Source organism: Sander vitreus, chromosome 2, assembly GCF_031162955.1.
Source record: "Sander vitreus isolate 19-12246 chromosome 2, sanVit1, whole genome shotgun sequence".
Lineage (NCBI taxonomy): Eukaryota > Metazoa > Chordata > Actinopteri > Perciformes > Percidae > Sander > Sander vitreus.
In genome coordinates this window covers 20740514-20768463 of record NC_135856.1, presented here as the reverse complement: position 1 = coordinate 20768463, position 27950 = coordinate 20740514, and the positions used below count along the sequence as shown (strand labels likewise).

The 27950-nt window shown below is 40.5% G+C and overlaps 2 protein-coding genes and 2 long non-coding RNA genes across 4 annotated transcripts; 1 reads left to right on the top strand and 3 right to left on the bottom strand.

Moving 5' to 3' along the window:
• Window positions 1–381: 381 nt before the first annotated feature.
• LOC144529971 (5-hydroxytryptamine receptor 4) lies at window positions 382–2029 on the bottom strand. The gene has a single exon (XM_078269353.1). It carries the CDS (start codon window positions 2027–2029, stop codon window positions 971–973), a length of 1059 nt encoding a protein of 352 aa, XP_078125479.1. The 3' UTR covers window positions 382–970.
• Window positions 2030–8533: 6504 nt separating this feature from the next.
• On the top strand, window positions 8534–12207 carry LOC144524543 (uncharacterized). The gene is made up of 2 exons (XR_013502616.1): window positions 8534–11775; window positions 11885–12207. It is a non-coding gene; the product is annotated as an uncharacterized LOC144524543 (long non-coding RNA).
• A 1515-nt stretch (window positions 12208–13722) lies between these two features.
• LOC144524537 (uncharacterized) lies at window positions 13723–23898 on the bottom strand. Its single transcript, XM_078260861.1, has 14 exons — window positions 23229–23898; window positions 22633–22698; window positions 22178–22326; window positions 21001–22049; window positions 20409–20473; window positions 19958–20106; window positions 18803–19830; window positions 18210–18274; window positions 17759–17907; window positions 17007–17631; window positions 16589–16943; window positions 15970–16034; window positions 15735–15880; window positions 13723–14700 (listed from the first exon to the last, which is right to left on the bottom strand). The coding sequence occupies exons 4-14, from the start codon at window positions 21532–21534 to the stop codon at window positions 14600–14602; spliced, it is 3282 nt and encodes a 1093-aa protein (XP_078116987.1). The 5' UTR covers window positions 21535–22049; window positions 22178–22326; window positions 22633–22698; window positions 23229–23898; the 3' UTR covers window positions 13723–14599.
• An 83-nt stretch (window positions 23899–23981) lies between these two features.
• On the bottom strand, window positions 23982–27176 carry LOC144524530 (uncharacterized). The gene is made up of 4 exons (XR_013502615.1): window positions 26998–27176; window positions 25550–25598; window positions 25369–25419; window positions 23982–24007 (listed from the first exon to the last, which is right to left on the bottom strand). It is a non-coding gene; the product is annotated as an uncharacterized LOC144524530 (long non-coding RNA).
• Window positions 27177–27950: the final 774 nt, after the last annotated feature.

The following is a 27950-nucleotide window of genomic DNA, read 5'->3' as shown; positions in this document are numbered from 1 at the left end:
TCAATAATAAAAAAAAACAGCTAGGTTAGGTGATGATAATTAAATTTATAATACATTTCTGTCAACTTTAACAGATCAACTTTAGTTTGGATTGCGTCAAAGTGCTTTGGAAGAACAGAATTATAAGTATCAACAAGGTTTTTACCTGAAATGTAAATCACTGTTGTGTCATCTAGTGAAGCTTTATGAACCCCTTTTATGTGGCCTCTTCAAAACATCTTCCAAACCTTTGCCCTTTTGTGAAGGTCTCAAGAATTGTTATCTGTGGTTTAGATATACTTTGATCGTCCTTTCATTCCATTTCTAAGCTCATTCTGTTCTGCCATCTTCTTGGATCTGTTCGAAGCATCTCTAATTATTATTGAATTTTTTTTTCAGGGAAATCATTTTATAATGAACATACCAGTTATGATTGTAACTCTATACACATGAATGATTGTACTTCATGATAGAGCCATCAGTATGCTAACATAGACTTAATATAGGCATACACCGCTACTAGCAGATAGATGGCCATCTTGTCAAATCATTCCTGCAGTTCTTGACCACTTTCTGGTTGAATTGTCTTCTATCGAGCAACACATGGACAAACTTGTCGGCGTAATCCAAAGTTAATTTACTAAAAAATGGAACTGAAAAATCTTTTGTGGCAGAATCAAACCAGACTTTTTTCTGTTACAAAATCAAAAATGTTGTGCCACAATACTACACTACTTTTACATGGAAGTAATAAAGCTGATATCATACATCATAGTTGAAGGCAGTCCCACATCACTAATATGTCTTATCTTATAATTATAATTCTTCCTGATTTAAACTATTTTTTTCCATGATGTTGACAAAAAGATGGGTGGAGCACTCTGAATAGTGCCATTGATTCACAAAAATGCAGCACTTACTGTTAAGTGAGCTTTATATGCCTACAAAAAATATACAGATACTATCTTCATTTCATGGTTGATCTGCACGTTCATTTGCCTCTTTCCTTAGTGTGCGACAGCTCCATCCCAGGGGAGGATCCAGGCAGGCATACCCTGCAGCCAATGAACATTAGGAATGCCCTACGGAAGGAACGGTTGAAGAAACCATACAGGAAGGGATTTAGAGATGAGTTGATATATCCTAACCACAAAAATATATCCCAGACGACCACCTCCGTGCTGTATTCAATGAACGGGTCCACAATGTTGACTGTAAAGAAAGGCATCCAAAAGAGTAGGAAAACTCCCATAATTATCCCCAAGGTTTTTGCTGCCTTTCTTTCCCTCTTCATAGTGTTTCGGTGTCTTTGTTTCTTGCTTGAGTCTTTGCCCACTCCAGCAGCCATCTGGCTTTCCATGGCGCTGATCTGCCTGGCCTGACGTTTGGCAGCTTTGAAGATCTTACAGTAAGCTATTAGCATGACAGCCATCGGCAAGTAAAAGGCTACCAAGGAAGCCATGATAGCATAAATGCGATTGACCAAGAACACGCATACATCTTTAGGGAGCAGGATGTCTACGCCAGCAACATGGAGATCTAGCATTATGGGGCCAAAGGAAATGAGCATGGGAACAGCCCAACATACAACAATAAGGAGAGCTACCCGACTGCGGGACATTTTTAAAGAGTAAACAAGCGGATTGCAGACAGCGTAGTAGCGGTCAAAGGCAATGCAGCTGAGATGAAATATAGAGGCAGTGCAGAGCATGACATCTAGGCTAGAGTGTAGCTTACAAAAAAGGACACCAAAGTACCAGCATCCCTCCACGGTCCGAATCATACTATATGGCATCACTACCAGGCCAACAAGGCAGTCAGCCACTGCCAGGGACATGACAAATGAGTTTGTGGGTGACTGCAACTGCTTGAAGTAGGCAATGGACAAGACCACCAGGAAGTTTCCCAGCACTGTGCAGATGATGCCAACAGAGAGGAAGGCATACAGTGAAATGCGAGAGACCTGGTTCCTCAATGTAGTACAGGATTGAAGTTCAATCTGAAGAGATCTGTTAGCATCTCCGAGTAATCCCAAACTGCTGTTATCCATGGTCAAATCAAGCCTGTCAAAACACACAGATACAGTTGTAAGTAATGAGTGTTTTAGACTGACTTTTTAGTAAGTGAGGCATTTCATAGCAGTTTGCCTACACTCCTCTATGGTACATTAACTGTGAAAAAATTGACAAACCACCCAGAATTCTGTTTGTTTTGACCCAATTAGTGCTCCATGGTAACTTTTCATTAGTTAATATCTCCGCTATAAACTTCAGTTTGACATAGGAATCACAAAACTCTGTGGGCCTGAAACGCCCTTGTTCTGCTGTAGTTGCTTTATCTAAAATGCCATTTCGCTTAGTGTGGAGAGCAAAACCAGATGTTTTTTTCATCAAAACAGATCTTGATATAATAATGAGAATGATATATGATATGATTACTTTTTGCATGTGTCTTCGAAACCAAGAAATACTGTCAGATAATACATTGAGTAGCTCGAGGTAGCAGGGAATTCTCTATATGAGTCATTACGTATGTTAAAGTGGAACTTGTCACTATCGTCAGACTTTCTTATAGAGATATTTAGGAATTTGAACGCTGAATGTTACATTTATCACAAACAGCATTGGCATTCTGTAACAATAATAGTAATTTGTTTAATTATAGCAAGTGTATTTGCCTCTGGGAATAATTTGGCATTTATTAAGTTTAACTAATCAGGACTATGCAATGCACAAAGAATAGATAAAATATGTCAACAGAATAATAGGACATTCCCAGTGCCAGTGTTGTGAACAGGGAGCAGATGTTCCAGCTGACTTGGAATAGATTTAAATGAACACCACAGGGACTGTGCAGTGGTGACGAGAAAGTGATGCTGAGTGAAAATGTAGGTTTTTGTTTGGCATGTAGACTTGTTGAGTGTAACCAACACACATCACCATGACTAATACATGTTTTAATTTGAATTCACAACATCCTATCATCATCTAGTCAATGAAAGCAGGTGAAAGTTCCCTTTCCTCCCTCCATATGTCATTATTCCCTTTTATCCTTCTAATCTTACTGTTTATGTTAGAAACATCACGTCTTCAAGGAATCATACAGTTGTATTGGAGTCTGTTCATTTTTGTACAATACCTTTTCTTTGCCATTATCCACAAAATCTAGTTCCTAATGTCAATTTATGATTTACACGACAGGTAGACAATAATTAGTTCAATATTAGTGCAAAAGCTTTGTGTAAACTTTTACTGTCAGGCTTATGTAACTGTAATTAAGTGTGTACAACATTTTGCCTATATGCTTGGTAATAATATAAATACCATAACATATTTTATTTTTTAAAGATAACAGCCATCTATTAATTATGTCACAGATCAAATTAATCCTTGTTGGTTACATCTTTTGCAATGCAGCAATACTGGAGAACACAATATGCTAATATTAGTATGATGTTGATGATGATATTTTTTGTAACATAAAATATCAAAGCAAGAAATTCCAATTGCTTTTACGTTGAGAATATATAGTAACTGCAACTCTGAAAAAGCCACACTTAAAATGTCACAAGTTCAGTAGGATTCTGCATCTCTCCTTCTGATCCTACAAAGAGCAGCTTGGTTACTAGAAATTAGCTTATTAATAGATGTTAGCATTTCAATCAAGTTCTTTGAAATACAGTTTTAAAAGAAAGGCTTGTTTATTGTAATACTTCACATCAGGAACTACAAGAAAACTGTGAAAACAGTGACACTCACCTGTAAAGAAGAGAGATGATCATCTGTCCTCATGTCTGTATCATACTGCACCTTTTACACAGAGATGAGAGGGATGGGAGAGCTGGGAAGTGGGCTGTAATGAATGCATGCAACAATAATCACAGTAACGAAATACAGTCTGCTGCCAACTCCATTGAAATGACAATAAAATTCTTATTGTGGTATGTTTAATGAGGGCAGACCAGAATCTGTATCTGTGTATCACTTTGAAAATTTGGACAGTAGTGCCTGCAAAATCATTTTGTTCCCAATACTAAAAAGACCAATGTAAAAACATAACCCTGTAATGAAGACTATTGATGAATCCATAAACTGGATAGCTCAGGCTGTGTATACACAATGTGCTATATAGTAAAACACAATTTAATTTCTCCAGAGACATTAGTGCAAACCTAATTGTTTTTGCATCTGTTAACAGAGTGTTGCCATCCCTAGAGCCACACTGATTGTATGGCTAAAAAAAACAATGTCTGTCCGGAAATAACATCTATTGGATGGATTGTCATAAAATTGTTGTACATGCATTCGTGGTCCCCAGAAGGTATATCCTGCTGACTTTGTTGGTCCCTAACTTCTCCTGTAGTGCCACCAGCAAGTTGATTCTTCTTCTTTTTTTTATTAAAATGTCTCAACAACTGTTGGATAGATTGCCATGATATTTGATTCAGACATTCATGTGCCCTTTAGGAATACTTGTAATAACCTCACCAGGCATGAGTAGTAAAGTATTAAGTCTAACTCAGGTTCAGTAGACTCTCATCCTTCACACACACAGTGAGGACCAGATCTTCATAAAGAATGACTCTTGCCTGGAGCTCAATTACATATTCCTTAAGAGCATCATTTTCCCTTCTCCATGCACCTTGGAAGGTGAAGGTTTGCCAGAAATGCACACTCTGCCTCTCCAGAGCTCCTTTACAACAAATGGTCTACAACTATATCTATATGGATACACTATGGATTGGCACTGAAGGAAGTGTTTGATTGCTGTCATTGTTGTCTGAATTACTGTCATGTAAAAAAATTATGACACACATTTGTGCATTATATGAATTTCAAACGTTTTTTAAATAAAGGTGTTTTTTCACATGTAAAATATGGTGAAACTTAAGTGCTGTGTCCATCCCAGATATAAATTATGTGCAAAAACGTTCTGTGTTGTTTGTAAATTTCTTGATATTTTGCATTATAAATGTCATGAATAAATTGCAGAAAAAAATAACAACACTAAATAACACTAAGGAAGAAAGGGAAGACTTAACAACTTTTTCTATATTAAGTACATATGAAGGAAGCATGGTTATGTATTATCATGAGTGTTTCCATGAATGCAACTTTACTTTCTTCATACGTCTCATCATCCCTTTCATGTGTTTCAGTGTGCAGTAGAGCACAGCCAATCCTGCCAAGCTTGAATACCTTGGGCCTCAGCCAGTGACAGACGTATCTCAAGTGTGGCGGATGTTTTCTAATTAAACATGGGGGGATTTTTAATGAAGGGTGCAATAAAAGGCACATTTGCTCAATAGCTAGTGTTTTTTCAGACCAGTCATTCATATGTGTAATGCAAGTGTGCCTTCCAGACAGGATAGACTGGCTGCACATCTGTTCTTTTGTTCAGGAAAGGTAGTGGGCTGAGTCCAATTCCCGGGAAGTGATCTATCTTATGTGATTACTCATTTCATTATCAGAAGTGTAATACTAATTAATGGTACTATACCTCAATATGATGCTTTAAATTTGTACTCTATTATTCTAGACTTTGAATGAATTTGCGTCTTCTTAAAATAATCTGCAAATATTTTAGGAGAAATGTAATGCTGCCCAAATTAAAATTTTTGTAATCAACATAATGAGGACATGTTTCAATGAACAAATCTGTAAAGTTGCAAAACGTTGCTGGTGTACAGAATCCAGTTGGCAGGTGGACAATTTCTGACTGACTCAGACACAAGGTATTTTGTTTTTGTTTTTAATGTAATGTGGAATAAATTAGTTTTGTGTCCCATTCTCAAACTGTGCTTAGTTACCTTATGCAGTCTCTTTAATTAACCAAGTAAAAGTTAAAAATATGATAATAAGACGCAAAATACTATAATACAAAATACTTATTTTTTAAACATTTCATTGAAGGTAAGAGCCATCTTTGTTTTACATACTCCCCCCCCCCCCCAGAATCCCTGATTAACATTAACCAGTGAGTTACTGTAAAAGGCAATTAAGATGGTCTATGGAGTCCACTTGTCTTCATTCACTGAAAGGACAAGAAATATAAGAGAACAAAAAGGAATGTGCCATTGCATAACACATGCACATTCGGATGATCCTTGAGCCAATGCAGCCCTCTTCTGGTTTGCCATTGCATGTACATTATGAGAACATGATGCTGTCAATAGCAACAACTAGATTATACATTCTGTATTAATAATAATATAATTTATGATAAACTGCACTCAACATGGCGTCTTTTGTTCCGATTAATAAAACCCCACTTCCGTGTGTGACCCTAATCCATACACAGTTCAGTTTTTACGCACAACATATCTGTATTAAACGGTAACACTTTCTATGAAGCCTGTCTCTATAATGCATTATAAACACAGTTATAATGTGTTATAATCTGTTTATAACACACTATAAGTATAGTTATAAGCACTCAGGAATAACCATAATGCTTTATAACAATAACTATAACACATAATAAACCATTTTATAATGACTTATAAGGTAAGTATCATAATACTCTATAATTGCTCGTCACTCCCTGGCTACCATTTTCTTTCCAGGATCATAAGGTATTATAATTATCATAATTTTAATACATTATACTAATTTTATCATAAATTACTCTAAGTGGTCATTGGGCGCTTTAAGTAAAGTGAAAAACATATTTAAATCTATGCAAGAAGAACAAAGAAAACTTTGTAAAATGTATTCATATGTTTAACTGGTCATAAGACAAATTGAGTATTCCAATTTGAAAGAACTTTTTGGTAAAGAACAACTGAATGATTTCACTAATGTAATGTAAAGACTCAATTTACTCAGATTATACATAATACCTGTAACCATTTCTACTTCACCTGTGAAGTGAACTTGTCACTCACTGACATTTTTTTCTAAGGATCAATGGCCTTTTTAAATAAAAGAGTCTTTAGTTTTGTCAATAGTCTGTCAAATCTGTTTGTGATCACTTTCAATGTCTGTTTCATCAATCCACTGTCTGTAGTTTATTAAATGTCTATTTCTGTTCCTGGGACAGTTTCTAGTGATAAGTGCACCTTGTAGATGTGTATAGCAGTCCTGGTGACTGTCAACACCCTACCACCAGGTGAAATACTCAATAAGCCAAATGTTTAGGCCTTGCATTATAAGTTTAAATATCAATATCTGAATCATTATCAGCATACATCATTGTACCTACTATAATACCAATAGCATAACAATTGTTATGGGTCAGCTCTGTTTTCCCTGTTCCCTGACTGTTTTCCTCTTCCCTTTTTCCCTGTTTGTTGTCTGTGTTTGTCTCCACCTGCCATGGCGAGTTCTCAGGAGGATCTAGGTCAAGGGGCGTGGCCACTCTCTCCCGCTCTCCCGCTCTCTGCCAGCCAGCTGTAGCACATTCCACTAATCACCCAGCAGTTATCTACCCGGGCTGTTCACCTCCTCAGCGCCAGTTTGTTCCTACGTTACCAGTGGTAACTTGGCTCTACAAACTAACTAGCGATTTCGCTCCTAGTCTCTCTGTATCATAGCTTTTGTTTGTTTCCTCATTGTCCTCAGTTAATCTGTCTCTCTCCTGTTCAGATTCCGCTCTGAACCTGCTGCTTCCCAGCCACTCTCCTGCTGCCTACTCACCTCGCCACGCCGCTCTCATTGCTGCCTGCTCACCTTGCCGCCTGCTCACCTTGCCACTCGGCTCTCATCGCCTCCACACTGGATCGCCTTGGTGAGTCAGGACGGGTCTCACCGCTGTTCCCCGTCCAGTCTCAGTTTGCCTGGCCACTCACCTACCTGCTACCTCCGGCTTCCGTCCCCATCGGAGCTACTCAATCCTGAACTGTTTTTCTCACTGCCTAATTACTACAGTGAAAATAAACTGTTTTTCTGTCTCCGTTGTGTTTGTCTCTGAATCTGAGTCAGAAGAAAAACTAGATCTTAACAGAACAAACTGGCCAAACAATGGACTCAGCAGAGACATCACACGGGGCAAAGGGAGATGGCGTCCAGCACGCCATCCACTCACAGGGAGTTTTGTTGGGGCAACACGAGCAGCTAATCCGGTCCCTACTAGATAACAACCAGCAGTTGTTGGATCAAATTTCCCAGCTTACCTCTCAGGTAGCCAGCCTAGTAACCCTTAATCCCTCTCCACTCTCTGCTTCTTCTGTCTGTTCCTCCCTCAGTTTCCCCAGACACGGCTACCGCTCCTGCTCTCCGGGAACCCCCTGTTACCGCGCCTGAACCCTTCGCCGGGGAACTGAACAAATGCCGTGGGTTCCTACTCCAGTGCCGCCTGGTATTTCAACAGAAGCCCCTATCCTTCGCCACGGCAACCTCGAAGGTACAATATGCTCTGGGATTACTCGGAGGTAAAGCACTGGTTTGGGCAGAGGCAGTCTGTTCTAATCAGCAGATGGCAGGCCTCTCATTTAATGATTTCTCCTTTCAATTAAAAACTGTTTTTGATCACCCGGACCATGCCGGTAACGCGGCGAAGAAGCTCCTGAAGCTGAGGCAGGGCACAGGCAGCGTGACCGAATACCCACAGTGGCTTGTATGAGGTGGCTCTACAGGGAGTATTCGTAAATGGTTTGAGTGATCCAGTTAAAGATGAACTAGCTGTCTGAGATGAGCCTACTGACCTCTTTTTTTTTTTTCTCGTTTCCCTAGCCATACGGATAGATAACAGGCTACGGGAGAGGAGATGGGAAAGGGGCGGTCAATCTCGCACCACAGGGGGAGCTCTCCCACACTCTTCATTCCAGACCACACTCCAGGAGGACACCGCTCAACCTCTTCAGCCTCCCCCACCAAGGAGCTGGATGAACCCATGCAGTTGGGCTGATCTCGTCTGTCCCCAGCTGAGACTTCAGCGCATGCAGGCGAGTGAGTGCATGTACTGTGGGGACGCCACTCATTCTCTCACCAATTGCCCGGTTCACCCAAAAGAAAAGGCTCGCAGGTAAAAGTGGGCGTACTTGCGAGCCCTACACCTACTTCTGATCCCACAGCCCCTCGACTAGTTATCCCAGCTACTGTTCAGTTTAAGAAACTGTCTCTCCCACTAACCGCTCTCATTGACTCTGGGGCTGAGGATAGCTTCCTCGATGAGAATCTAGTCAGACAAGCTGAGATCCCTGTCAAGCCCCTGTCATCTCCCATTACTGTTACTGCCATCGATGGCCATCATTTTGCTAATATCACTCACCAAACAGTCCCCGTTTCACTCATTCTGTCCGGTAATCACAGAGAATCCATCCAGTTTAAAGTAGTCCCCTCCTCTGCCTCCCCACTAATCCTCGGTTTTCCTTGGCTTAGTTTACACAACCCCCATATTGACTGGCAACACCACAAAATTCACAGCTGGAGCACACACTGCCATTCTGTATGTCTCGGGTCGGCTATACCTCCCTCTGTTGGTTCCCCGGCACCTCCTGTGAAAACCTCTGACCTCTCGTCTGTTCCTGAGGAGTATCTGGACTTGGCTGAGGTGTGAGCAAGTCTAAGGCACTTTCGCTACCACCTCACAGACCCTATTATTGCGCTATCGAGCTACTGCCTGGAGCCCCTTTGCCATCTAGCCGGCTTTTCAATCTGTCCCGCCCAGAGAGACAAGCTATGGAGACCTACATAGGAGACTCTCTAGCCTCAGGCATCATCCGCCCCTCATCTTCCTCTTTGGATGCTGGCTTCTTCTTTGTGGAGAAGGACAAGACGTTGCGTCCCTGCATCGACTATAGAGGACTCAACATCACCATTAAAAATATGTACCCTCTGCCTCTCATCAACTCGGCTTTTGAACCCCTTCAGGGAGCCACTGTATGTTCTAAACTTGACCTGCGTAACGCCTACCACCTCGTCCGGATCAGACAGGGGGACGAATGGAAGACGGCGTTTAATACCCCTCTCGGTCATTTTGAGTACCTCGTCATGCCTTTCGGTCTTACAACGCCCCAGCAGTGTTTCATGCCATGGTAAATGATGATTTGAGGGATTTCCTTCACAGTTTTGTGTTTGTCTATATAGACGAGTTCCCCCCCCCAAGTCCCAGGATGAACATGTCTCCCAGGTCCGTTAGGTCCTCCAACGCCTCCTGGAGAACAAACTGTATGTTAAAACAGAAGTGTGAGTTTCACCGGCAGTCAATCACCTTTCTGGGTTTCATCATCGAACGGGGACAAGTGTCACCAGACCCAGAAAACATCACAGCAGTTATGGAGTGGCCCACGCCAACATCACGGAAACCGCTTCAACGCTTCCTGGGCTTTGCCAATTTCTACCGCCGCTTCATCAAGAATTTCAGCCGAGTGGTAACCCAGCTCACCTCCACCAAGGTTCCGTTCCTGTGGACACCTGAAGCCGAGTTGCCGTGAGTACCCTTAAGGAACGGTTTTCCACTTCTCCTGTTTTGATTCATCCAGATACCAGTTTACAGTTTGTTGTGGAGGTGGATGCTTCTGATTCTGGGGTTGGAGCAGTTCTATCTCAACGCTCCCCCGCAGATCAGAAGCTTCATCCGGTGGCTTTTTTCTCCAAGAAGTTGTCCCCCACAGAAAAGAACTACGACGTGGGTAACCGGGAGCTTCTAGCAGTCAAGTTGGCGTTGGAGGAGTGGAGGCACTGGCTAGACGGAGCTGAGCAGCCCTTTGTAGTCTGGATGGACCACAAGAACCTGGCCTACATCCAGTCAACGAAGAGACTAAACTCCCACCAGATGGGCCTTGTTCTTCAGCAGGTTCAATTTTATATTGACTTACCGTCCTGGCACACATAACATCAAGCCTGATGCTCTCTCCCGCCAGTTTACAGACACGAAGATTCCAGTAACCCTGAACCCGTCCTGCCTGCTACCTGCTTGGTGGCTGCAGTCCAGTGGGAAATAGAGTCCCTCATCAGAGCAGCACAAGAATTGGAACCCGGACTGGCCGATGGACCCCCCCTAAATCTTCTCTGTCCCCTCAGCCGTACGTCCCCAAGTGCTCAACTGGATCCACACCTCTCGCTTCTCCTGTCACCCGGGTATGAACCGCACATTGACTCTATTAAAGAGCCACTTCTGGTGGCCGTCCGTAGAGGCTGATGTCCGGGCATATGTGGCGGCCTGTTCCATCCAAAACAAGGCTTCTCACCAGTCTCCCTCGGGCCTGTTGCAGCCACTTCCAGTCCTCAGTCGTCCCTGGTCTCATGTGGCCTTGGACTTCGTCACTGGACTTCCTAAGTCAACCGGGACAACAAGTCTGGCTTTCCTCCAGTAATATTCCCCTACGCACGGAGTCCCGTAAGCTGTCACCTTGGTTTTTGGGTCCCTTTCGAGATTGAGACATCATCAATCCATCAGCTGTTCGGTTGAAGCTTCCCCAGTCCATGAGGGTCCATCCGACCTTCCACGTGTCCCAACTTAAGCCAGTCTCCTCCAGTCCCTTGTGTCCGCCTGTGGATCCCCCTCCTCCGCCACGCATTGTCGACGATCATCCAGCATACACAGTCCGGAGACTGTTGGACGCCCGGAAACGTGGTAGGGGGTTCCAGTACCTAGTGGACTGGGAGGGTTATGGACCCGAGGAGAGGACATGGATCCCTGTTCCCTGACTGTTTTCCTCTTCCCTTTTTCCCTGTTGTCTGTGTTTTGTCTCCACCTGCTGGGGTGAGTTCTCAGGAGGATCTAGGTCAAGGGGCATGGCCACTCTCTCCCGCTCTGTGCCAGCCAGCTGCAGCACATTCCACTTATCACCCAGCAGTTATCTACCCGGGCTGTTCACCTCCTCAGCGCCAGTTCGTTTCTACATTACCAGTGGTAACTTGGCTCTACAAACTAACTAGCGATTTTGCTCCTAGTCTTTCTGTATCCTAGCTTTTGTTTGTTTCCTCATTGTCCTCAGTTAATCTGTCTCTCTCCTGTTCAGATTCCACTCTGAACCTGCTGCTTCCCAGCCGCTCTCCTGCTGTGACCAGCTCGCCTGCTGCCTACTCACCTAGCCACGCTGCTCTCATTGCTGCCTGCTCACCTTGCTGCCTGCTCACCTTGCCACTCGGCTCTCATCGCCTCCACACTGGATCGCCTGGGTGAGTCAGGACGGGTCTCACCGCTGTTCCCCATCCAGTCTCAGCTTGCCTGGCCACTCACCTACTTGCTACCTCCGGCTTCCGTCCCCATCGGAGCTACTCGATCCTGAACTGTTTTTCTCACTGCCTAATTACTACAGTGAAAATAAACTGTTTTTCTGTCTCCGTTGTATTTGTCTCTGAGTCAGAAGAAACTAGAGCTTAACACCAATAGAATAATACCAATAGCATAACGCTTTCCTCAATCCAAAATTAGAATTGTATGTATGCATTTTACATTTTGTCCTAATATTTGCAATGCCCACTCTCTCTAATGAGAGTACGAAATACCATACATAAATGATCAGATCACATTCCCAACAGTAACGTAGGCTCACTGTATTCCAGACACTTCCAATGCATCACGGTATTCTGGACACTTGACTTTTTCCTGCAAATTCTATAAATAAATACTTCATTTTTATGGGCAATATCTACATTATGTCATCCTTGTTTTCTCCCCTTTCGACTCTGACAACGAGAAATCCAGTTCCCAAAGTGCGCCTATGAGCGTTCAAAAATGATGAGCAGAGGGTCTTCGGCCAGGATGACAGGCACAAGACTTAAGATCACAAAATATTGTTTTAAAGCATGATCACCCACCATAAAAAGGACAAACATTCAAGTTATGATTTGCAGACATTTTGACTTCTTGAAGTCAATATACACATTTACAGAGGCACTTTGTCCGACGTTAATGTGAGCGAAAATTCCCAGACGTCCAGATTACTGTGAGCCCTCACGGTAATCTGGGCACCCTGTCTACTCTTTTCAAGATTTCTCCCAAATGATTTGCACAAAATGTGTCAATTAAACTTTGTGTGTGAAACCTGCCCCCAGAGACAGGTAAACCAATCAGGCTTATCTTTCCACATATTGATATTTCATGGAACTTGTTTTTCCGGTGTTACGCTGAAATCTGTGCTCCACCAGTATGTGTTATTAGAGCTGGTCTACCTGTCGTACAAATCATTTTGTGATTTTGCGGCAAAAATCGGACCCGGGCAAAGGCGTTTATAAAAACTATATAAAAATAGCGTTCTTTTCTCTGTTATTCTCATTTCCTGTTACAGGTTATTTATGATCATCAGATGCAAAATTAAACAGTTTCAGAAACATTTAAAAATTAGATACAGTTACTTTAAAGCACCCGATGACTACTTAGATCAACTTATAATCACATCCTAATGCCTAATAGCAGTGATTATATATATAAAATGATCATAATGTATTAAAAGTATTAGAATTATAATACACTATGATCCTGGAAAGAAAATGGTAGTCAGGGAGTGACAAGCAATTAGAGTATTATGATACTTACCCATATAAGTCATTACAAATGGATCCTAACACTCCTGACCATACACTGCGCCTTGCAGACCATCGGTTCTGTGACCATTTTGACTGGGATGACTAACGTTACTGCCAGCCAATGAGGAGAAGAAATCCTATACTAAAGAGTTCCAAGAGTAGAGAGCTGCAGACAGAGCGGAACTAAGCTATTACTATTAGCTAAAGTCACTGTGTTGGCATCACACGGAAGCATTGCAAGGCTGATCCTTTCATTAATAATACTTGTAGTTTAATTTCCACATTATAAAAAAAAAAAGACCAAAAAAAATTTGAAAAACCAACAGGGTAATTTTAAAAGTAATATTTTAATATTTAATGGATAACAAATATACATGTTTGTTATCATCCCCTTCTTAAAAACAAACAGAAAAAGCATTACATTTACAGTGTTTTACAATCAATCTTTTTAAATTGTATGATACTACCTTGACATTTTTAAACATTCATTCATCAATTCACTTTTCACTCAATATACTGAATGATTCTGTGAAAGATGACCTTATATTTAATAGCATCTTATTTGAATGCTAAATGCCAAAAGAAATCCTACAGTATTTTCATGGCAACTGTAGTGTTGTTAAGGTAACTTATTTAATGGTTAGGGAAACATTGTCTTCATGAATAAATATGTCCATATGCCTTTTAATGGTTAGTCTCAGGTGTAATATGAATCATTGGTCTTCACCATCAAGATCATGCTACCTCCACACTCCACAGCTTTTGCTACCACACTCCTTCATTCACACTTACCAATGGCATTGGATGTACATTTTGTCCTGCTGAATTGTACAATGCTGCTTTTAATTGGAAATAAATATCTATCCTTTATGTATTTTCATGTTTTAAATGTTAAAAATGTCATAAAATAGTATATAAAGAAGCATTTACAAAATGTAAAGGCATCTGCACAAAAATGCCCAAAAAATATGTGGTATTTTTAATTACTTATAATCTCAATGATTAGTTATTCAAACAAAATGGAATTAAAACACAAGTGATTGTAACATCAAATGTGGAAAATACTGAAAAACTGTCTCAATCTTTGACACAGTGCATATCTTTTTACCACATTATCTTGGTAAATTTCATTATGCACACTTATGTCTTTTGTTTTTGCTTTTTTCCACACTTGATAGCATACTAGAAGCTATTGGCCTAGTTAGTTATAAGTCTATTAGCATCTGTGCCACAGCCAGCAGTGTTAGTGAAAAGACTGCCAAAGAGCCCATTGTGGGTCGAGGAGGACTGCTTGATGTTGCTGACTCTGAAATATAAGAAAAAGCAGAGGTTGTAGTCAGTGAAGTTCTCCTGACAGAAAGTAACTTCACAAGTTGGAAATACAGGCTTAAAAGAAAAATGCATCCTAACCTTGAGCCCTCATTGCACTTTTATATTTAAACATTACCAGAGAATTACAAATATGGCATTGTAGCATACATTTAATTGTTTAATAGACAAAAATATGTTAAAGGTCCAATATGTAATATATTTACTGTAATAAATCCAAAAATGACCCCAATGCGTCATCAGATATTAAGGAAACATGCTAAGTTGAAATACTATCTTTTCTGACAACAATACTAATGCCAGTATTTTCTCCTTTTGAAATTTCCGTTCCGTGACAGAATTTCTGTTTGTGTTTTGGCCTGTTTGTTGTTATCAACCCAGTTTGTCAGCCAGGCTGGGTTGCCAGATATACCTGTAAAAACGTAAGCCCAGCGCGCTACAGCTGTAAGGTTAATACAGCCATAAAAGCAGCAAACAAACGAACAGGTGATTTTACCCGACAAAATTCTAAGCCTAAGTGTGTTCAGCCTTGTGGAAAAGGACAGCAAGGTAGTGGTATTTTTAGCGGTTCCTATTGTAATTCTAAGCTGAGTAAGTGTGTCTGTCTGGCGTGTGAAGAGGATGGCGAGGTTGTGGGATTTTTAGCATTTCCTATGGTAATTCTAATCCGAAAAAGTGTTTCTGTCAGTTGGGTACAGAGCTCCATGTGAGCACGGGCTTTTATGACTGTCAATATAGCCAGCATCTAACGTCAGCTACTCCACTGTGCTGTGAAGTAATGTCTGGCTATGTGAGACAAGCGTCTAGCAACATTGGTGTGGATGCTCCGGTATCAGCCTGGCAACCAACGTGAACTTCGAGTCTGGGGAGGAGGGGGTGGGGGAGACGACTCTCTCCAGTATTTTGAATTTGTACTGCAGTGACTATTTTAAACACTAGCTGTCAGTATTACATATTGGACCTTTAACCATAAATTCACAACGTTTGACTTTTAAGTCTCCAATAACTTACGTGTAGAAACGCTGCCTGATATAATGTTCAGAGAAGTAGAGCTGCTTGTAAGTTGATTGCTGAATTGTGAAGTTGCAATGCTTGGTGAAGGAACTGAGTTTTTATCTGTGTACACAAGGGTCATGTCCACTTTCACTGATCCACTCCTACATTGACAAAAAGAGACAGCAACACTTTTAGAAGAGAGTTAAAATAAATGTATAAAAATTAGTCAGTGATTCAAATTTAGTCTTACGTGAATGAATTAATGAAGGAGCGTCTGTAAGATAATCCATAGAGAGCTTTAGCCACTTTGTTTACCTGAAAAACAACATTACTGTCATTTCCAATAACAAATATAACAAATTACCACAAGCACCAACGAACAGCTTACCACAAATGCACAAGTTCCCTGATTGCCCTGCAAGGGATTTTGCTACCGTATAAAGATAATGGCCAGTGAGCCACACTGGGATCTAGGCTCAACTTCACTCTTGGGAACATGACTAACTTGCAGCCAGTGAGAACAAAAAAACACCTTCCAATATAATGCAATAGTCACTGTATGAACCAGACTCAATTACCAAAATATTGGTCAAATTAAGCAAAAAGGGAGTGACAAGAATTCCAAGAATAATATCAGCCTTTTTGTGGCTTTTGAATGATTAATCTATATCAAGCAAAAATGCATTGAACATGAGTGTTCCTATAATCAGTGTGGACGCTGATAAGATTTGTTTCCCAAAATGCAATGTTTTCTAAATATGAGCAGTTAAATTAAAAAGATGGTTATCTGTCTTATGATGGCCATGGAATATTATTGATACAAAGGAAAAACTTAAAGTACGCTTAATTTTAGTGCATAGACTTCTTACCTCTTGGATCACTTTTGCAGCCAAAGTCTGATATGCCGTGGAGGATGAGTCTGAAAGATCTGATGTAAATGTTTGGTTGAGACTAAACTTAAGCCCAAGGGTTCCCTCACTAGATGTAGGAGGATTTGTTGATGCAGTCGTGGTGGTTACTGTAGTTGTAGTAGTGCTGGAAGCAAATGTCACATTAGGAGCTGCAGTTGGAGCCACTGTTGGGGCAGATGTACCAGTAGAAGCTGCAGTTGAAGCAGCTGTAACATTGGGAGCCGCTGTTGTCACATTAATCGGTGGGGAGGTCACATTGACTGGTGGTAATGTCACGTTGACTGGCGGTGAGGTCACGTTGACTGGTGGTGAGGTCACGTTGATTGGTGGCGATGTCAGGTTGACTGGTGGTGAAGTCACATTGACTGGCGGTGAGGTCACGTTGACTGGTGGTGAAGTCACGTTGAATGGTGGTGAGGTCACGTCGACTGGCGGTGAGGTCACGTTGACTGGCTGTGAAGTCACGTTGACTGGTGGTGATGTCACGTTGACTGGCGGTGAGGTCACGTTGACTGGCGGTGAAGTTACGTTGACTAGTGGTGAGGTCAGGTTGACTTGTGGTGAGGTGACGTTGACTACTGATGATGTCACACTGACTGGTGGTGATGTCACATTAACCGGTGGGGAGGTCACGTTGAGTGGTGGTGATGTCACGTTGAGTGGTGGTGAGGTCACGTTGACTGGTGGTGAAGTCACGTTGAATGGTGGTGAGGTCACGTTGACTGGCTGTGAAGTCACGTTGACTGGCGGTGAGGTCACGTTGACTGGTGGTGAGGTCACGTTGACTGGTGGCGATGTCAGGTTGACTGGCGGTGAGGTCACGTTGACTGGTGGTGAGGTCACGTTGATTGGTGGTGAGGTCACGTTGACTGGTGGTGAAGTCACATTGACTGGCGGTGAGGTCACGTTGACTGGCGGTGAAGTTACGTTGACTAGTGGTGAGGTCACGTTGACTGGTGGTGAAGTTATGACTAATGTAGGTGCAGCTGTTGTACTTATTTCTGTAAAGAAAAAAAGAAATTTGGATCATTGTAGTATTAGCAGGAGTTTTACGAGCAGTAACAAATGCAGCTCTGTATACTGTATTTAATGATAGTGACAAAACAAGATATATTAAACAACTCTTACGTATTGCAACAACGCTTGATGCATCCAATGGAAGGGAGAAGTTGGAACTGTTTGATGTTGCCTCCACCAGCACATTTGCCACAGCACTGGCATTGGCAGCACTGGCATTATTGAATATCAGCTGAGCATCAACCACAACAGAACCTTGACTGTAACAGAAATATTTTTTTAAAGTCATTTTTTAATGCTGCAATCTTATTTGGCCATTGTGCCCATTGTCGTTTAACTAAGGGTCCATGCCAAGGATGGATGTCATATTTATAATAAAAAACTTTTTAAATCTGTTCATAAGATTGTGGAAACTTTTATAATACATATGATAAACCATATAACAGACAATTTAAAACAAAGTACAACATTCCTCTGTTTTAATTAATAACCCAAAAAATCTAAATATTACTCAACAAATAAACAACTTTTATAAAATGTAATGGTGAGTAATGTTTCATACCTGAAGCTGTTGATGACAGTTCGATTGAAGACAGCTCCATATTTTTGTGAATAAACGGTGTTGAGCTGTGAATGAATTGTTAAAAAATAAATCAAATTTAAAAATATGTAAGAGGCAAGAAAGTTTATATTATTCAACAAATACTCTATCTTTTTCTCTTCTCTCCTCTTATGCTTTGAGTTGTTTTTCACGCATACTGTTAAAAAAAAAACATTGAATTACTCCTGATATGTTATGATAATAATTTGTTTCTGACACCAGCCATGTTTTCGTTTCTTTTTTCTAAAGCATGTAGGTCATGTGAAAATCACCATTATTAGTATGCCTATGTCTTACCTCCATCTCAATGTTGAGTATTAAAAATATAATACCATACATTAATTTGTTAAGGTTTTACGAAAGCTATTTCATCACTGTATTTGTATTAATGTTATATATGCTATTACCTGCTACAGTGTCTTGACAACTCATTCCCACTACAAGGATTTAAGTAACCCTGTTATTTGAAGTTCTTTATTGAAACTTTTCATGCATCATTTGGAATCTGATTGTGGAAAGATGAAAAAATATCAAAAGAATATGTATGAACTTACCGCTGTGGTTACTACGTTTTCTAATTGCTTGAACTCTGGTGAGGATTTGTCTGTAAGTTGTGATGTAAAATTTTGCTTTAACTTAAAGCCAATCTGAATTGTTGACTCTGTTGTTGTGACAGCTGATGGGGTTGTAGTTGGAGTGCCAATAGTTGTGATTGTTGGTGGTGAGGTCAAGTTGACTTGTGGTGAGATCACGTTGACTGCTGCTGATGTCACACTGACTGGTGGTGAAGTCAGGTTGACTTGTGGTGAGGTGACGTTGACTACTGATGATGTCACACTGACTGGTGGTGATGTCACATTAACCGGTGGGGAGGTCACGTTGACTGGTGGTGATGTCACGTTGAGTGGTGGTGATGTCACGTTGACCAGTGGTGAGGTCACGTTGACTGGCTGTGAAGTCACGTTGACTGGTGGTGATGTCACGTTGACTGGCGGTGAGGTCACGTTGACTGGTGGTGAGGTCACGTTGACTGGTGGCGATGTCATGTTGACTGGCGGTGAGGTCACGTTGACTGGTGGTGAGGTCACGTTGACTGGTGGTGAGGTCACGTTGACTGGTGGTGAAGTCACGTTGACTGGTGGTGATGTCACGTTGACTGGCTGTGATGTCACGTTGACTGGCAGTGATGTCACATTAACCAGTGGGGAGGTCACGTTGACTGGTGGCGATGTCAGGTTGACTGGTGGTGAAGTGACGTTGACCGGTGGGATGGTCAAGTTGACCAGTGGTGAAGTCACGTTGAATGGTGGTGAGGTCACGTTGACTGGCGGTGATGTCACGTTGACTGGCTGTGAAGTCACGTTGACTGGTGGTGATGTCACGTTGACTGGCGGTGAGGTCACATTGACGGGCGGTGAGTTCACGTTGACTGACGGTGAGGTCACGTTGACTGGTGGTGAGGTCACGTTGACTGGCGGTGAGGTCACGTTGACTGGCGGTGAAGTTACGCTGACTAGTGGTGAGGTCACGTTGACTGGTGGTGAAGTTATGACTAATGTAGGTGCAGCTGTTGTACTTATTTCTGTAAAGAAAAAAAGAAATTTGGATCATTGTAGTATTAGCAGGAGTTTTACGAGCAGTAACAAATGCAGCTCTGTATACTGTATTTAATGGTAGTGACAAAACAAGATATATTAAACAACTCTTACGTATTGCAACAACGCTTGATGCATCCAATGGAAGGGAGAAGTTGGAACTGTTTGATGTTGCCTCCACCAGCACATTTGCCACAGCACTGGCATTGGCAGCACTGGCATTATTGAATATCAGCTGAGCATCAACCACAACAGAACCTTGACTGTAACAGAAATATTTTTTTAAAGTCATTTTTTAATGCTGCAATCTTATTTGGCCATTGTGCCCATTGTCGTTTAACTAAGGGTCCATGCCAAGGATGGATGTCATATTTATAATAAAAAACTTTTAAAATCTGTTCATAAGATTCTGGAAACTTTTATAATACATATGATAAACCATATAACAGACAATTAAAAACAAAGTACAACATTCCTCTGTTTTAATTAATAACCCAAAAAATCTAAATATTACCCAACAAATAAACAACTTTTATAAAATGTAATGGTGAGTAATGTTTCATACCTGAAGCTGTTGATGACAGTTCGATTGAAGACAGCTCCATATTTTTGTGAATAAACGGTGTTGAGCTGTGAATGAATTGTTAAAAAATAAATCAAATTTAAAAATATGTAAGAGGCAAGAAAGTTTATATTATTCAACAAATATTCTATCTTTTTCTTTTCTCTCCTCTTATGCTTTGAGTTGTTTTTCACGCATACTGTTAAAAAAAAAGGTTGAATTACTCCTGATATGTTATGATAATAATTTGTTTCTGACACCAGCCATGTTTTCTTTTCTTTTTTCTAAAGCATGTAGGTCATGTGAAAATCACCATTATTAGTATGCCTATGTCTTACCTCCATCTCAATGTTGAGTATTAAAAATATAATACCATACATTAATTTGTTAAGGTTTTACGAAAGCTATTTTATCACTGTATTTGTATTAATGTTATATATGCTATTACCTGCTACAGTGTCTTGACAACTCATTCCCACTACAAGGATTTAAGTAACCCTGTTATTTGAAGTTCTTTATTGAAACTTTTCATGCATCATTTGGAATCTGATTGTGGAAAGATGAAAAAATATCAAAAGAATATGTATGAACTTACCGCTGTGGTTACTACGTTTTCTAATTGCTTGAACTCTGGTGAGGATTTGTCTGTAAGTTGTGATGTAAAATTTTGCTTTAACTTAAAGCCAATCTGAATTGTTGGCTGTGTTGTTGTGACAGCTGATGGGGTTGTAGTTGGAGTGCCAATAGTTGTGATTGTTGGTGGTGAGGTCAAGTTGACTTGTGGTGAGATCACGTTGACTGCTGCTGATGTCACACTGACTGGTGGTGAAGTCAGGTTGACTTGTGGTGAGGTGACGTTGACTACTGATGATGTCACACTGACTGGTGGTGATGTCACATTAACCGGTGGGGAGGTCACGTTGACTGGTGGTGATGTCACGTTGAGTGGTGGTGATGTCACGTTGACCAGTGGTGAGGTCACGTTGACTGCTGGTGAAGTCACGTTGAATGGTGGTGAGGTCACGTTGACTGGCTGTGAAGTCACGTTGACTGGTGGTGATGTCACGTTGACTGGCGGTGAGGTCACGTTGACTGGTGGTGAGGTCACGTTGACTGGTGGCGATGTCATGTTGACTGGCGGTGAGGTCACGTTGACTGGTGGTGAGGTCACGTTGACTGGTGGTGAGGTCACGTTGACTGGTGGTGAAGTCACGTTGACTGGTGGTGATGTCACGTTGACTGGCTGTGATGTCACGTTGACTGGCAGTGATGTCACATTAACCAGTGGGGAGGTCACGTTGACTGGTGGCGATGTCAGGTTGACTGGTGGTGAAGTGACGTTGACCGGTGGGATGGTCAAGTTGACCAGTGGTGAAGTCACGTTGAATGGTGGTGAGGTCACGTTGACTGGCGGTGATGTCACGTTGACTGGCTGTGAAGTCACGTTGACTGGTGGTGATGTCACGTTGACTGGCGGTGAGGTCACGTTGATTGGTGGTGAGGTCACGTTGACTGGTGGTGAAGTCACATTGACTGGCGGTGAGGTCACGTTGACTGGCGGTGAAGTTACGTTGACTAGTGGTGAGGTCACGTTGACTGGTGGTGAAGTTATGACTAATGTAGGTGCAGCTGTTGTACTTATTTCTGTAAAGAAAAAAAGAAATTTGGATCATTGTAGTATTAGCAGGAGTTTTACTGAGCAGTAACAAATGCAGCTCTGTATACTGTATTTAATGGTAGTGACAAAACAAGATATATTAAACAACTCTTACGTATTGCAACAACGCTTGATGCATCCAATGGAAGGGAGAAGTTGGAACTGTTTGATGTTGCCTCCACCAGCACATTTGCCACAGCACTGGCATTGGCAGCACTGGCATTATTGAATATCAGCTGAGCATCAACCACAACAGAACCTTGACTGTAACAGAAATATTTTTTTAAAAGTCATTTTTTAATGCTGCAATCTTATTTGGCCATTGTGCCCATTGTCGTTTAACTAAGGGTCCATGCCAAGGATGGATGTCATATTTATAATAAAAAAACTTTTTAAAATCTGTTCATAAGATTCTGGAAACTTTTATAATACATATGATAAACCATATAACAGACAATTAAAAACAAAGTACAACATTCCTCTGTTTTAATTAATAACCCAAAAAAATCTAAATATTACCCAACAAATAAACAACTTTTATAAAATGTAATGGTGAGTAATGTTTCATACCTGAAGCTGTTGATGACAGTTCGATTGAAGACAGCTCCATATTTTTTGTGAATAAACGGTGTTGAGCTGTGAATGAATTGTTAAAAAAATAAATCAAATTTAAAAAATATGTAAGAGGCAAGAAAGTTTATATTATTCAACAAATATTCTATCTTTTTTCTTTTCTCTCCTCTTATGCTTTGAGTTGTTTTTCACGCATACTGTTAAAAAAAAAGGTTGAATTACTCCTGATATGTTATGATAATAATTTGTTTCTGACACCAGCCATGTTTTCTTTTCTTTTTTCTAAAGCATGTAGGTCATGTGAAAATCATCATTATTAGTATGCCTATGTCTTACCTCCATCTCAATGTTGAGTATTAAAAATATAATACCATACATTAATTTGTTAAGGTTTTACGAAAGCTATTTTATCACTGTATTTGTATTAATGTTATATATGCTATTACCTGCTACAGTGTCTTGACAACTCATTCCCACTACAAGGATTTAAGTAACCCTGTTATTTGAAGTTCTTTATTGAAACTTTTCATGCATCATTTGGAATCTGATTGTGGAAAGATGAAAAAATATCAAAAGAATATGTATGAACTTACCGCTGTGGTTACTACGTTTTCTAATTGCTTGAACTCTGGTGAGGATTTGTCTGTAAGTTGTGATGTAAAATTTTGCTTTAACTTAAAGCCAATCTGAATTGTTGGCTCTGTTGTTGTGACAGCTGATGGGGTTGTAGTTGGAGTGCCAATAGTTGTGATTGTTGGTGGTGAGGTCAAGTTGACTTGTGGTGAGATCACGTTGACTGCTGCTGATGTCACACTGACTGGTGGTGATGTCACATTAACCGGTGGGGAGGTCACGTTGACTGGTGGTGATGTCACGTTGAGTGGTGGTGATGTCACGTTGACCAGTGGTGAGGTCACGTTGACTGGTGGTGAAGTCACGTTGACTGGTGGTGAGGTCACGTTGACTGGTGGTGAGGTCATGTTGACTGGTGGTGAGGTCACATTGACTAGTGGTGAGGTCACGTTGACTGGTGGTGATGTCACGTTGACTGGTGGTGAGGACACGTTGACTGGCAGTGAGGTCACGTTGACTGGTGGTGAGGTCACGTTGACTGGCAGTGAGGTCACGTTGACTGGTGGTGATGTCATGTTGACTGACGGTGAGTTCACGTTGAGTGGCGGTGATGTCACATTGACTGGTGGTGAGGTCACATTGACTGGTGGTGAGGTCACGTTGACTGGTGGTGAGGTCATGTTGACTGGTGGTGAGGTCACATTGACTAGTGGTGAAGTCGCGTTGACTGCTGGTGAAGTCACGTTTTCTGGTGGTGAGGTCATGACTAATGTAGTTGCAGTTGTTGGTGTACTAATTCCTGTAACAACAAAATTCTGATCATTGTAGTATTTGCAGGAGCTTTACAAGCAGTAACAAATGCAGCTCTGCATACCGTATTAAATTATAGTGACAAACAAGATGTATACAACAACTCTTACTTGTTGCAACAATGCTTGATGCATCCAGTGGAAGGGAGAGCCGGATGCACATTTGCCACAGCACTAGTTTCCAGCACTGAACTGGCATTACTGAATATCAGCTCAGCATCAACCTATTTACTACAATATTGCTCTTTTGGGTCTCAAGCATAGACTGTAAATAAAGATTAATAACGCGTTTCCACTTCCTCGGACTGTATAAAAGTGAAGCCAAAATATCCTGGATACGGGTGACACCATCTTGTCATTTTGGAGCCAGAGTCTGTGCAGTAGTGTTCGGGTGGTGGAGCCGAGGTATCGAAGTCCCGCCCATACACCTGCTTGACTAACTGTGAGTCAATCCCAGCTGTCAATCATTATGTTTCACCCCGTTTTATCGCATTAAATAATTAACAATAAGCAATTTTATCAGAAAAACTAACATTTGAACAGTGTGATCAGAACCCCCTTAAATAACAAAAAACATCATTGGGAAAACTTTGACGTCTACTTTGATTTTGTAGTTTGGCCCTTGTCCCATCCACTAACATGGAGGGGGTAGGATTGATTACCTATACTACAGCCAGTGACCAGGGGGCAATCGAGATGTTTTGGCTTCACTTATATACATCAGAGATGTATGAACAAAAATAGAATTTATAAATCCAGGATAACCGATAAAGCGAGAGTTGACCTAGTCTTATTGGTGCATCTTGGCTTGGTGCGTTTCACAACGGCCAAGCCAGGCTGATGAGGTGCAAATAGGTCAAGCCAGGATGAGGTAATTTGGATAGATGTGCATTCACGTTCAACAGACCACAAGGTCGATCACAGATTTATTGATGCTAAAATGGAGAATACACGTTGGGCATACTTGACACAGAGTGAGCAGCAGCTTCTTATGGAAGTGAAGTACATTAGTTAACCTATTTGTAAAAATGAAACATTTACGCTATATTAAAACAGCGAGAGAAAGCGTGATAATTGTGGATCGACTGAATGCAGCCTAAAAATATAGCCTACATTTACTGACTACTGCTCTTAACTGAAACCGTCTTACCATTCAAGGAGTAAGGGTACAAATCATTTGCACAAATTAACAGTTGTACTCTTTGCCTTAAAAGGAAATTCACCATGACAATCAATTACAACCACTGAACCGCAATGCTAGAGTACGATGTGCAAATATCTCTTCCTCTCTCTCTCTCTCTCTCTCTCATATGGGCTAGCCTATGATATAATATAAGTAATATCATGTTACCTGTTGTTTCAATAGTGGTTGTAGCTGACATTGACACTGTTCTCACTAGTCCTGTAGAAAAAATGACAATGATTAAACTTAAATTCAAAATAAAATTATACATATCTCTCTCCATGTCACACACACACACACACACACACACACACACCCTCACATACTCAGCATTTATTCCAAGAAATACCTGCTAACAGAAGGACTATAAGACGATCCATCCTCCCTTTTTCTCGTTCCTGTGAAATATCAAGAATTCAGTATAAAAACATTTTCAATACATTTTAATATGCAGAACAAATATACACACTGATGCCATTCTAATATACATTCTGTTGTCAGATTAGCTGCTCTAGTTTATAAATTCAGATGTGTGTACAGATATGCTACTCAAATATAACAGCATAAACATAAAAGCAATTGTATATTTAAAAAAAAAAGCATAAATATAAGAACATTTGCTCAGATTCTACATATATAGAATCGGCAGAAAAGGAGGCTGACGAAGTCAGTGGAGCTGCCCAAGGCTACAGGTAAATTCTCATGCTTTACTATTAACTATTACTTCTTTCCAGCTGCACGTCATTTATTTTGCTATTGTTTATTTTCCTCTGTTTGACCTTTCTTTTTAAAATGTACAAATTAACATTAACATATTACTGATTAACTTTTTTTTAGCTGAGCGCCGTAAGGACAGTTGGCAGCGGATGACACTTAGACATTAGCGAGTGTGCGGTGGAGAGAGAGAGAGGGAAAAATGAGATGTAAAACTCCTCTCAAGCAGTTGTGTGTCAAATACTTGTCTTATTAATACACAATAACATCACTTTGACTATGTGCTGTATGTTCTTCTTGTCCTCATAATTTAGCAAATGCTTAAAAGAGATTTAACACACACATTTTGAGTGTGAGACAGTATTTCTAAACTTTGTCAACAATAAGCCTGTATGAACAGATATTCATCACTTATTTGTATCAGAATACCTATATGTACTTTATATACATATTTGTCAGACAAAGAAATTGTCTTTACAAGGGTTAAATTCATTGAATTAGACGATCTTAGCTGCCTTAGCATAAAAACCGCTCTGCTCACTGCATTCATTATATCCAGCTGACAGAACACTTAGTTGCTCATATAGCAGCAATGCCCGACAAGCCAAACATTGAAATCCATTAGTGTTAAGTATACAGGCTACTGTTTGTTTAACTGTTACAGCCTTCAGAATAATATGCATTACTTTTAATAATGCATTGTTCTTCAGGTTTTTTTTGCCTTATGATTAAGAAGATGCTGTATGACACAATGGATATCAAAGGTGTGTCTGAGCTGAACTGGAAAATAATAGTCAATAAAAACATGCAATGTGACAGCAATACACATGGAAGAAAAGGAAAAGCATAGATTGCGAATTATAGTTATTATTCCTTTGATAGCTTTCTGATCCCAAATGCAAATCATTCATTAAACAATTCAATTCCCAGTCAAAGAAAGTGGTACAGAAAACCACCAATTCTACATATGTACTACATTTATGTAAGCACATATGTATTAAACATTGAAATTAATTGCTAAATATGTGGTAGGATATATTAGTTATACACAGCCAAGTCAAACTTAAATATTTGTTTTCTTACCTCGGTGGAGTCCCAGGTCCAACTGTGCAGCAATATTGTTAAATTCACAGAAATTGTTCAATGAATGGTACAAGCTGATACTAAGAAGGAACCTGTCACCTTAAAGATGAGGTGAAGACTTGTCAGTGAGGGATTTGTGAGAGAGACAATACATTATTTTTCAAACCTGATGCATAACTTGCAGGACCTGTTCTATTGTGTTATTTCCATGTGAAAAGATTAGGTTAGGTTAGAGAGGAGGAGGGTTGATGGATGAGAGTGTTGATAGACGTGAATACCAATGCTGTTTGAGTAAATAAAGCTTTCTTGCTATTTCAAACATCCAATACGCTGCCATGTCTCAGCCTCTACAGTGCCAAAACGCAATTGTGTTACTAAGTCTTGCAAAGATGATTTGTCTGTAATGACATTAATATTATTGTATGAAAAGAACCTCAACAGACTCAACTTGTGCCATGGTAGGCCCTACGCCATCTCGTTCATGTCATCGAGCTTGCAGTGAGCAGTGGCATCTAGGGATTATATATCTAGTCTTATAGAACAGATACAGATTGTGTGCTGTTTCTTCTGTGCAGCCAACGGGAACGCATATCTTTCATTGTGTTCAACAGGGGCTGCCTCATATTCAGTTATTGAGCATTTAATGTCACTCTTTCATACATACTGTGCTTTTGTACTGTGGTAATTCCAACATTAACGTATTTAAAATCCTCAGTTTTTTTCAAAAATCAATTTATCAAACACATTATTACTATAGTTGCACAGGGCTACTATCCATTTGGCACAGACACACAATCTACACATACATTACTCAACTCATAAAACTAGACCTACATAAAAACAGGATCCTTGAGTATGCTAACTACGGAGGTGACAGTTGGTTTCTACAGACTATTCTATCTGCCATGATGTTAAACATGACAAAGGGACAACACTTGCTAAAGATAAGCAAT

Excerpts from the sequence above, each read along its gene's own strand:
- LOC144524537 (XM_078260861.1), bottom strand. The coding sequence starts at position 21,534 with ATGACATCGCCACCAGTCAACGTGACCTCACCACCAGTCAACGTGACC. Across the intron at positions 18,275-18,802 it reads AAAACGTAGTAACCACAGCG|CTCAACACCGTTTATTCACA; the intron begins GTAAGTTCATAC and ends ATTCATTCACAG. Across the intron at positions 17,632-17,758 it reads ATCAAGCGTTGTTGCAATAC|AAATAAGTACAACAGCTGCA; the intron begins GTAAGAGTTGTT and ends TTTTCTTTACAG.
- LOC144529971 (XM_078269353.1), bottom strand. The coding sequence starts at position 2,029 with ATGGATAACAGCAGTTTGGGATTACTCGGAGATGCTAACAGATCTCTT.